The following is a 12326-nucleotide window of genomic DNA, read 5'->3' as shown; positions in this document are numbered from 1 at the left end:
TTACATTGACTCTTAACACTTTCTGAAGAGGTCGAAGCAAGCAAGTCATACAACTGCATCAGGCGGAAGCTCACCCCATTCTCAGGGCAACTGGGTTGTACAATAATCGGAGCCCCACCTTGGTCATCCAGATGCCCTAAACTAACAGGGCCAGGAACCACAGCGATTTGCAGTATGTGGCATTTGCAACGCATTCCCCACACAATGGCGATCCCCAATCTCAGCTGTGTGACTCAGAAGATGCAGAGAAGGAACGGCAAGCAGTTTAATACCCACAAGCAGGGAAGAGAAGCATAAAACAAAGAGAGAGACTTGGGCATCCCTGGAAGTTTTTCTTGCGGGCAGCTGCTGAGCAGCAGTGCCAGAGGTACAAAGAGTCGCTTGTCCGGCGGCCTACTGTCTGGAGTTAAATGTGCAGCATTGTGAGGGCAAAGACAAGGCAAGAGTATTCAAAGTAGTCTGACTTACCAATCACTGGACTTGTCGTCACCTTCTCTTGCGGGGACCACGTGGCCTTTGGCTTAAACAAGCCCAATTCTGGAATATAGCTGGGTTTAAACTCTGCCGACAGATTTCTTTCGTCTAGCATGGGTTTCTTTAGTGGTGCAGTTGACACAAAACCCATCGGTATCTTCTTCCCCAATGGCGGGTGGTGGCTGTTGTGCGCATAGGTTAACACTTTTCTTGCTGGGGGTGTCAGATGCTTTTGCTGCATCTCCTTGGCCGATGATTTAATGAGCTGTCCGAATGGCTTGGAAGTGGATTTTTCCTCATACAGGTAGCTTTCAGCCTCTCGCTGGAGCTCCCGCCGCACTGGCTCGTGACCAAGCGGTTCTGGCTTCCCTTTCCTCTTCATCAGCTCCTTCAGCGTATCAATTGGCGAACCGTTCACAGTCCACTCGGTCACCCCAAACTGCCTCAGGTGCGACCTGGCGTGGCTCGACAGCCCCTTGCGATTCTCAAAGTATTCACCACAGAACTCGCAGCAGACATCCTTGTGGGGTTGATCAACTGCTACCAAAACAAAAAAAAGGAAAATTGACCTTAGAGGGGAGTAAGAATATGATGAGGTGAATCTGAAGTTAAAATGGAGCACATTACCAACAACAAATGGATTGCCCACCAAGTTCCTTCTGTCACCCAGCGGCAGTAGTAGTCACAAACACACTAAAATGAGATGCAAAAGCCGCCTTTTCTGTGTGGCATTTCCATATCCCATACCAGCCAGCCATGTGGCCTCCGGAGCAAGATGGCCATCTTAGTGCTAACAAAGGAGAAGCTGTACGGCCTGTACTATCGACAAAGCTAAACCATTAACGAACGACCGATATAGCAGAGAGGTGGAAACGGAGGACCGTTGCGTCTTTATTTAAATTCAAAACCCAGATCGCAGGAAAGAGGACATTATCTGCATTCAGTGTCAATTGATCAATGGTTATTTTTAAGTCCGTTCTGATGAACGCATGGGCAAGAGTGCTGACATCCAACTGTTTATTTGTGGATCTAGTCATAAATACATAAATAAAATTACATGCTCGTGGCTTGGGTTGTTTAAATTCATCACTCGCTTATAGCGAGGTAAATAGGATCAGATGTTTCAAGCAAGGTGGCGCAGAGCACATGGCTACCTCTCCCATGTTAAGTTACAGTTCAAGATGTCTGGTACACTGATCTTCATGGAACTATGCATATCCTCCACCACAACGGTGAGGTAGGAAGGGGGAACGTCTTCACACCAATGTGGGCAGCGGTGATCAATCTACTGCAAGCTGATAGCATAGAATCATCGAATTTACAATGCAGAAGGAGGCCATTCGGCCCATCGAGTCTGCACTGGCTCGCGGAAAGAGCACCGCACTTAAGCCCACACTACAAACCTATCCCCGTTACCCAGTAAGCCCACCTAACCTTTTTGGACACCAAGGGCAATTTATCATGGCCAATCCACCTAACCTGCACATCTTTGGACTGTGGGAGGAAACCGGAGGAAACCCACGCAGACACGGGGTGGACAGACAGTGACCCAAGCCGGGAATCGAACCTGGGACCATGGAGTTGTGAAGCAACTGTGCTAACCACTGTGCTACCGTACTGCCCCGAATAGAGTGTTTCCAAATAGCATGCCCCATTCTCTGATAAGAGGCGGCATTCACCAACCGAGGGGGGATTCGGCTCGGTCACTGTAGCTCAGTATATTTCAAAAACGAGACTTCCGGTGGCGACCATGGAGGATAGGTTGCACATTTGATAGCTCCCGCCTGTGATGGACTTTTGGACCTTTTTCCCCGGTTTTTCCCTGGATTTTATGGGATAAATCGATGAAGAGTGAGACAGTGAGGAGAAATCCCCCCCCCCCGGTGTCTGGAGAATTGGACCAGAAGTGGCTGTGTGAGACGACAAAGTCCTGTAAGGAAGACATGGGCAGAGCCGGTAACATGGGAAAGCATGGCAGAGAGCAAGGGCCGCAGAGAGATGGCACAGTGGTCGACGGAGCAGCTGGTGAAGTTTTTCGAAGATTGCTTCGCCAAGCTGAAGAAGAACACGCTGGACCTGATTAAGGCTTCGATTGATCAAGTTGTGCAGAATCAAGAGACCCAAGGGAAAGCGATCCAGGAGGTGGAGAAAAAGGTGTCCGAGCACGAGGAGTACATAACCGTGCTGGAGACCAAGGTAGAGATGATGAACGACCGCCAGAAAAGAATGCAGGAGAAGCTATAGAACAGGTCCAGGAGGCAGAATCTCAGAATTGTTGGCCTCCCATGAGGGATCGGATGCTAGGACTTGTGACGGGCATGCTGGAGAAGTTGATGGAGGCCGAGGCGTTCCCTCGGCCCCTGGAAGTGGATAAAGCGCACAGAGCCCTCGCGAAGAAGCCCTGAGCGAACGAGCCGCCGGGGCCATGGTGGTACGCTTTCACCGTGTCCTGGACAAGGAACACGTTCTGCGGTGGGCCAAGAAGGAGCGGAGCAGCAAATGGGAGAACTGTGAGCTGCGCATTTATCAGGACCTGGGCGCGGATCTGGCCAAGAGGCTGGGTTTAACCGGGCAAAAACGGCCCTCTTTAAGAAGGGGGCGACGTTTGGGATGCTGTACCCAGCCCATCTGTGGGTCACACATGAGGAACGTGATTTCTACTTTGAAACACCAGACGAAGTATGGACTTTTATTAAAGAAAAGAGGCTGGAGGGGAATTAAAAGACACTGAAGCCTTGGAGAAGTACTGCGGCAGCGATGTGTTGTGCTGGGTTGCATAAATATAAGTAGTGTTATGTGCAATAAGGGGCTGTTTGGATGGCTAACGGTAACTTTGTCTTGCAGGGAGCTGGTTTGGGGGGGGGGGGGGTGCTTTGGGGTTGGTTCTGCTTTTTGGGTGATTATTTTTCTAAAGTGGCTGTTTCTTCACTGTTTTTTCCTGATGTTTGTTTACTGGGGAATGTGATGCTTTTAAAATGTTTATCCATATTTTTGGGGGGGGGGGGGGGGGGGGGGAGGACAATAGGGAGACAGACTGCTTGGTGCCAGGGGCAGCCGCTATCAAGTCAGCATGGGTGGGCTGGAAGCCCCCCGACCAAGCTGATTACATGGAATGTCAGAGGGCTGAATGTGCCGGTCAAGAGGGCTCGTGTGTTTGCGCATTTGAGGGGGCTGAAGGCGGACGTGGCAATGCTACAAGAGACGCACATAAAGGTTACAGACCAGACGTGATTGAGAAAGGGGTGGGTCAGCCAAGTATTCCACTCAGGACTGGACTCAAAGACCAGGGGGGTAGCGATCTTGATCAGCAAACGAGTGGCCTTCGAGGCAGGGAGAATTGTGTCAGACAAGGGGGGTAGGTACATAACGGTGAGTGGGAAGCTGGAGGGGACGCGGGTGGTACTTGTGAACATATATGCTCCGAATTGGAACGATGTGGAATTTATGAGCCGGGTTTTAGGTAAGATCTCCGACTTATAGAGTCACAGTCATTGATGTGGAATTGGACAGTCAAAATCCAGGATAGGGAGGAGGCCGGCTGCAGCAAAGGAATTGAAGGGGTTTTTGGAACAGATGGGGGTGGGGGCTGTGGGGGGGGAGAAAGAGTAGACCCATAGAGGTTTGAACGGCCAAGGGCAAAGGAGTTTTCCTTTTTCTCACATGTCCACAAGGTATACTCTCATCAACTTTTTTGTTCTGAGCAGGGCGCTAATACCGGAGGTGGTGGATACGGAGTACTCTGCAATCGCAGTGTCAGATCATGCCCCGCATTGGGTGGATCTACGGGTAAGTGTGGAGAGAGGGCAATGCCCGCTGTGGAGACTGGATGTGGGGTTTCAAGCAGGCGAAGCAATCTGTGGGCAGGTTAACAAGTCCACCCAGAACTACCTGCAAACAAATGATACGGGGGAGGTCTCCACAGCGACGGTTTGGGAAGCTCTGAAAGCAGTGGTTAGAGGGGAATTAATCTCAATACGGGCCCACAGAGAAAAGGCAGAACGGGATGAGAGGGATAGATTAGTGGAGGAGATACTCCAGGTGGACAGGAGATACTCGGAGGCCCCGTACGTGGGGCTACTGAGGGAGCGGTGGAGGTTACAGGCGGAGTTTGGGCTGTTGACCACAGGGAAAGCGGTGGAACAGTTGAGGAAGGCAAAGGGGGCGATTTACGGGGAAAAGGCAAGCAGAATGTTGGCGCACCAGCTCAGGAAAAGGGAGGCGGCCAGGGAGATAGGTAAAGAGTAGAAGCGGGAATACTGTCCTGGACCCAGTGGGGGTGAACGAGGTGTTTAAGGACTTCTATAGTAAATTATATGAGTCGGAACCCCCGGCTGGGGTGGAGGGGATGAGGCAGTTTTTGGATCAGTTGAGGTTCCCGAGGGTAGATGAGGATGTGGTGGAAGGGCTGGGAGCCCCAATTGAGATTGAGGAAATAATCAAGGGGTTGGAGGGCATGCAGTCGGGCAAGGCCCCGGGACCTCACGGCTACCCGGTGGAATTCTATAAGAGGTTTTCAGAGATATCAAGCCCACTGCTGGTGAGGACATTTAATGAAGCAAGAGAGAAGAGAATCCTCCCCCCAACAATGTTGCAGGCCTCGATTTCATTGATCCTGAAACGGGAGAAGGATCGGGAGCAATGTGGGTCATACAGGCCAATTTCTCTACTGAATGTGGATGCCAAACTGCTAGCTAAGATACTGGCCACAAGGATAGAGGACTGTATCCCGGGGGTAATAGGGGAAGACCAGATGGAGTTTGTAAAGGGCAGGCAACTCAAGGCCAATGTTCAATATTATGCCCTCAGAAGGAGAGAAGGTGGAGGTGGTGGTAGCGATGGATGCGGAGAAGGCTTTTGATCGGGTGGAGTGGGATTACCTGTGGGAGGCGCTGGGAAGGTTGATGTTTGGGGAGGGCTTTATTGACTGGGTGTGGTTGCTCTATCAGGCACCAGTAGTGAGTGTGCGTATGAACCGGCTGAGGCCGGGGTACTTTAAACTACACCGAGGGACGAGGCAAGTGTGCCCCCTCTCCCCATTACTGTTTGCTCTGGCCATAGGGCCATTGGTCATGGCGTTAAGAGCCTCTCGGAACTGGAAAGAGCTGGTTCAAGGGGGGGGGGGGGGGGGGGAGAGGAGAAAGCACCGGGTCTCGCTTTACGCAGATGACCAGCTCTTGTATATTTCAGACCCGTTGGAGGGGGTGCGGGAAGTAATGCGAATCTTGGGGTAATTTGGCAATTTTTTTGGGTATAAATTGAGCATGGGGAAAAGCGAGTTGGTCGCGATCCAGGCAAGAGGACAGGAGTAGAGACTGGGAGATCTGCCGCTTAGAATGGTTATGAAGGGCTTTCGTTGTCTGGGAATCCAGGTGGCCCGGGAGGCACTGCACAAGTTAAACCTATCCCGGTTGGTAGAACAAATGGAGGGGGTCTTTAAGAGATGGAACATGCTCCCGCTATCACTGGCGGGGAGGGTACAGATCGTGAAAATGACGGTCCTCCCCAGATTTCTGTTTGTCTTTCAGTGTCACCCCATCTTCATCCCAAAGAACTTTTTCAAGCAGGTGAATAAGGTTATTTCTGGCTTTGTGTGGGTGGGTAAAACCCCGCGAGTGAAGAAAGTGTTGCTGGAGCGCAGTCGGGGGGAGGGTGGGTTGGCGCTGCCGAACTTCTGCAATTACTACTGGGCGGCTAATATAGCCATGATTAGGAAGTGGGTAGAGGGGGAGGGGTCGGCATGGGGGCGGATGGAAGCGGTGCCATGCAAAGACACCAGTTTGGGAGCACTGATAACGGCACCTCTTCCGTTCTCACTGGCCCGATACTCCACAAGTCTGGTGGTGGTGGCGGTTCTGAGAATCTGGTGGCAATGGAGGAGATATGAGAGAGTGGAGGGAGCATCGGTTTGTAACCCAATTCATTTTTTCCAATTAAGGGGCAATTTAGCGTGGCTAATCCACCTACCCTGCACATCTTTGGGTTGTGGGGGGCATAACCTACGCAAACACGGGGGGAATGTGCAAACTCCACACGGACAGTGACCCAGAGCCGGGATCGAACCTGGGACCTCGGCGCCATGAGGCAGCAGTGCTAACCACTGCGCTGCCCTATGGACCCCGATTTATGATAATCATAGATTTGTACCAGGTAGGCTGGATGGTGGGCTCTGGAGTTGGCAAAGGGCAGGAATTAGAAGGGAGGGGGATCTATTTATAGATCGGAGCTTCCCCAGCTTGAAAGCCTTGGAGGATAAATTTGAATTGCCAGCAGGGAATGGGTTTAGGTATTTGTAGATGCGAGACTTCCTGAGAAATCAGGTACCGGCCTTTCCGCTGCTGCTGCCACGGATAGTTTCCAGTACCTGGGTGGGAGGGGAAGGTATCGGATATTTACCAGGAGCTTTTGGAGGCGGAGGAAACTCCGGTGGAGGAGCTTAAGGGCAAGTGGGAGTACGAGCTAGGTGGAGAGATAGAGGCGGGTCTATGGGCGGATGCCCTAAGCAGGGTTAATACATCCTCATCACGAGCCAGGCTTGGCCTGATACAATTCAAGGTAGTCCACCGGGCACACATGACAGCGGCTAGGATGAGCAGGTTTTTCGGGGTAGAAGATAAGTGTGCAAGGTGCGCGGGAAGCCCAGCAAATCATGTCCACATGTTTTGGGCATGCCCGAAGCTTAGAGGGTTTTGGCAGGGTTTTGCTAAGGCAATGTCCATGGTGCTAAAAACACAGGTGGTGCCGAGTCCGGAGGTAGCGATCTTTGGAGTGTCGGAAGAGCCGGGAGTTCAGGGGGCAAAAGTGCCTGACATCTTGGCCTTTGACGGATCTTGTTAATGTGGAGGGACTCGAAGCCCCCGAGCGTGGAGACTTGTGTTCTTGACATGGCTGGGTTTCTCAGTCTCGAGAAGATAAAGTTCGCTTAAGGGTCAATGGTCGGGTTCACCCGGAGGTGGCAGCCGTTCGTCGACTTTCTCTGGGAAGATTTAAATGTCAGCAGATGCAGTATTCCAAGGGTGTGTGTGCGCGCGTGTGGAGAGGGCCGGATTGTTGTTTTATGGTTGGGGGGCGAGTGAAGATTGAGATGGGGGGGATGTTTATTATACCATGTTGATGTCATTGTCTATGTTATTTTTATAAAAATTTTCAAATACCTCAATAAAAATATTTTTAAAAAAAATTTCATAAACACCAAGGACGCGATTCTCCGACCTCCCACCGGGTTGGAGAATCGCCGGGGGCTGGCGTGAATCCCGCCCCCGCCGTGTCCCGAATTCTCCGCCACTGGAGTTCGGCGGGGGCGGGAATCGCGCTGCGCTGGTCGACGGAAATCCCCCGGCGATTCTCTGGTACGCGATGGGCCGAAGTCCCGCCGCTGTCAACCCACGCCAGCCGACGTGGATTGAACCACCGTTCGAACGGCGGGACAAGGTGGCGCGGGCCGGGGTCCTGGGGGGGGGGGGTGTGCCCCCACGGTGGCCTGGCCCGCGATCGGGGCCCACCGATCCACGGGCAGACCTGTGCCGTGGGGGCACTCTTTTCCTTCCGCCTTCGCCATGGTCTCCACTTTGGCAGAGGCGGGAGATCCCCTCCACTGCACATGTGAGGGGATGCCGTGAGCGGCCGGTGACGCTCCCGCGCATGTGCCGCACAGCATAGTCGTTTCCGCGCCAGCTGGCGGGGCATCAAAGGCCTTTCCCACCAGCTGGCGGGGTGGAAATCAGTCCGGCGCAGGCCTAGCCCCTCAAGGTGAGGCTCGGCCCCCCAAGATGCGGAGAATTCCGCACCTTTGGGGCGGCGCGATGCCGGACCGATTCGCGCCATTTTTGGCGCCGGTCGGCGGACATCGCGCCGATTGCGGAGAATCCTGGCCCAAAATCAGGTTCGTCCTCCAAAGGGCACCTCAAGGTCGACACTTTGAGGGACTTTTCTCACTAAAGCTTTTCAATGGCCTCTTTCAGACTGCCACCACTTTGCTCTCACCAAACGGCTGAAGACTGCCGTGCACAACAAAGGGACAACTGCGAATGATTACCAATTTCAAAGCTTTCCAATGAGAAAGGTAGCAGGTCAAAGGACAAGAGTTACAATACGGCATCAAAAATTCAAGGTGAAGTCCAAAATCTAAAGACAAGGAATCCAACTGTCTTGAAGCTCACTTCTCCTGTACATAACCAGACTGGCAGTGCATCAGAGTACCACTGATTCAATGTGGGAAACGCTAGGATATTATCGTGAAACTAGGTTTTATGAATGTATCTTCAATTGAAGCAAACAGTAACATACATACAATGCACAGAGAGCATAAATGGCCCCCGCATTTGATCCCGGGGAACAGCTGGAGGTCAAAAAGACACTTTCTTTCTTTTTCTTTTCTCTTGACGGTTACTTTTGATTCCTAACACACAAGGTAATCCCAACAGTTCTATTCATGGAGACAGTTCTATGCATGGATGATATCATATTTGAAGATGATACCCTTGGAACTGAAATGGAGAATTAATTATTCAGCATGCACCTCGGCTCTGCTCAGATCTGCTGCAACATCCCGAATGGCTGCAAAGTTGCATTGTAAATAGACAAAATTGGGAATCGACCCGTGCCATATCTGCAATGTGTCAATCCAGAGGGATCGAGATTTTGCTCAACAGAAAATAGTCTTCCTATCCATCTGGAAATGTACTTACCTTTGGATTTGTTCTTACAAAAATGCCAAGAGCATCAGTTACTTTAAAAAAAAAAAATTATATTAAAAAAATAAATTTAGAGTACCCAATTCTTTTTCATTTTTCCCAATTAAAGGGCAATTTAGCGTGGCCAATCCGCCTATCCTGCACATCTTAGGGCTGTAGGGTCGAGATCCTCGCAGACACGGGGAGAATGTGCAAACTCCACACGGACAGAAGAGCATCAGTTACACCACGTATGGATTGGGACATTATTTTTGGCACTGGCTTGTTCCATCCTTCTTGGATGATGGTACCCAGTCCGATGAGATTACACCCAATATTTGGGGAAGGCCCGAGGGTCGCCAACTACGGTTCACTTCAGAGCATTTGCTTTCGTACCATGGAGCGAGAACAACTGCATCCTGGACAAGGGAAAGTGCTTGGTGTGATCACCAATGGTTGCCCAGAGGCATGTAACTACAACCAACAACATGGCCTCTGCCATCAGTCGAAAAACAAACGGCATTTTGCAACCCAAAGGATGTTGAGGATTCTAGCTGAACAACTGTAAACAGGTCCACATCCAGTGAGGTTATAAATGAAGCACCAGGTGGGATTTGCCTTAGCTCACGAGAAACTCCAGCTTCCACTTGCAAGTTCAGAACCCCATGAACTGCAGGCGGCAGACTGCTCCTGATAATGCCTCAAGTCATATAGGGTAAAGTAGTTGAGTAATTGGTGCACCCTTGACAGAAAGCTCTTGTTTCTGTTGGATGACTCATATTCAGTGATACCAACTTATCACAAACCAGTTTGCCAAAATCCCGCCCCTTTCTCAGCTCCACACATTAATTTTTAAAAATGTTTTAAAGTACACAATTATTTTTTCCAATTAAGGGGCAATTTTGTGTGTCAAATCCACCAAACCTGCACATCTTTGGGTTGGGGGGTGAAACCCACGCAGACACGGGGAGAATGTGCAAATTCCACATAGACAGTGACCCGGGGCTGGGATCGAACCCGGGTCAGCTCCACACATTAATAACCAAAAGCCTATTCTAACAATCACCATCAACTAGATCGGGCACAACTATTTCAATACATCTTTAACAAGCCTTGTATCATTATGTCAATTAGTGTGACATACAAGTGTACTTTCATTGCCTATAAATAAGCCATGGTCAAGCACAGGTTTAAGAAAATAAAGACTGGAAGTAGAAAGCTTTGATAAATACTGTGCAATCAAGGCAAACAAAAGTAGAGTAGACTTTCTAGATTTTCCACTATCTTGGTGAAGCCCTACATCGCTGGAGAAAATCTGCTAAAGATAAAGGCAGTGCGCAAATCAGAAACGCACAAGCTGTGGATTAAGACAAACTGCAGAACAAGATATTGAAGGCAAATTAGTCGCGAGGTTTTTGAGATTCACTGAAAGTTCCACGTGATCGGGACAAGTTTTATCAAAAGGCCAAGGTTTATGCTGATCAGCTAGGCGGGGTAAATTTCACCTGCAGCAAAGATGGTTTAGTTGCTTCGAGGTGCGACATGGGGGAGTTATTAAATGAAATTTGCTGCCAACAAGATGAAGAAAATCTGTTGGACTAATATTAGGGCAACATTCACAACACAGACTTGTTTATTTAAGAGCAGTCTGATGAAACAGGGACATCTGTGCAAAATCACATAACCCACAATGCTCCAAAAATATGAAATATCTAACGGGCGACTGTGAGGTAGAGACCATTTCTTTTTAAAAATCGAACCCGGGCCCTCGGCGCCGTGAGGCAGTAGTGCTAACCACTGCGCCGCCGTGCTGCCCCCGTAGAGACCATTTGCAATGCTTGGATAATTCCTGTTATTTCTCAAGAATAATCCAAAACCTCCAACAAAATAGAACAGTGCTCGGTCAGAAAATAGCGGCATTAGGCAATAACTGCTGAGATAAACCTCATATCAATGCCATAAGAGGCATTAACTTTGAGGAAGTACCCATTGGCTGGATTAAGAACGCGGCAAAGAGACTTATTCTGAGAAAACACCGAAGTCCAGCCAAAAATAAACTCTCTGGTCCAATCTTAACAGAAAATTGGCAGAAATGCGCCAAAGACCTTAAACACCACTGCCTAAAAAGATGCTGACATGAGGGGACATCGGGAAAGCAAAGGACAACTTAAAATAGTTCTACCCTTGGTTTTGTCTGTAATCCACATAACCACTTGTGTGGATTCACAGCGGATAAGCAAAGGTGCCAACAATCTAGTTCTTGGCTTGCAGGAAGAACTCCTAACTGGAAGCTAATGTGGATGAAAACGAACAGTGTAGCTCTGGACGGGCAGATAAAGATATCTTCGCCTCAATGGAGAAGGGTGAAGACGATGAACAACCTGAAGAGAGTCTAACGATGCCAGTATTCTGCATATGATGGGCAAAGAAGCCTGGGGGAAGGACTGTAGACATTTATTTCTCAATCGGAGCCACCAAAAGAAATGAAAGATGCATCCAAAGATTTGGATAAGTCAAATGTGCGAAACTGGAAAGAACAAGCATCATGTTTGAAACCTCCACTATTAGTAAATGAGGAAAATTCTGCTGATATGAAAATCATAGCTCTAACATAGCTACATTCTTGAGCAGGGGTGTACTTGGATTCAGTGAGGTTTTTAACAACATTCCCTCTCCCATCACGTTATCAGCCAATGGGTCACTCTTTATGTGAGACTTCATACGGGCTGGAGTCATACCTAGCAAAAAGGAAGATTTCATAGAATTTACAGTGAAGGAGGCCAATCGGCCCATCGAGTCTGCACTGGCCCTTGGAAAGAGCACCCTACCCAAGCCCACACCTCCACCCTCTCCCCATAACCCAATATTCCCACAGATGACTGTGGTTGTTCGCGGTCAGTCACCTCAGCTCCAGGGTATCACTGTAGGAGTTCCTCAGGGTAGTGCTCTAGGCCAAACCATCTTCAGCTGCTTCATCAATAACCTTCCTTCCATCATAAGGTCAGGAGTGGGGAGTTTGCCGATGATTGCTGAATGTCGAGCGTCACTCGTGACTCCTCAGATATTGATGCAGTCTGTGCCCATATGCAGCAAGACATGAACAACATTCAGACTTGAGCTGATGAGTGGCAAGTAAGGTTTGTGTCATAGCTGTGTCAGACAATGGCCATCTTCAACAAGGGA

General features: G+C 49.7%; 1 protein-coding gene across 12 annotated transcripts in view; it reads right to left on the bottom strand.

Moving 5' to 3' along the window:
* The window catches only part of LOC140403303 (uncharacterized), a 215796-nt gene that overhangs the window by 31406 nt on the left and 172064 nt on the right, over positions 1 to 12326 (bottom strand). For 11 of the 12 annotated variants that reach the window (XM_072491129.1, XM_072491130.1, XM_072491131.1 and 8 more), the window contains one exon: positions 469 to 1014. In XM_072491129.1, the coding sequence (XP_072347230.1) occupies positions 469 to 1014 (546 nt within the window). The remainder of the gene's footprint in view (positions 1 to 468; positions 1015 to 12326) is intronic. The other variant, XM_072491133.1, reaches the window with a different exon arrangement.

The sequence above is a fragment of the Scyliorhinus torazame genome, chromosome 27 (assembly GCF_047496885.1).
Source record: "Scyliorhinus torazame isolate Kashiwa2021f chromosome 27, sScyTor2.1, whole genome shotgun sequence".
In the NCBI taxonomy this organism is placed as follows: Eukaryota; Metazoa; Chordata; class Chondrichthyes; order Carcharhiniformes; family Scyliorhinidae; genus Scyliorhinus; species Scyliorhinus torazame.
This window is presented reverse-complemented; position numbering and strand designations above follow the sequence as displayed.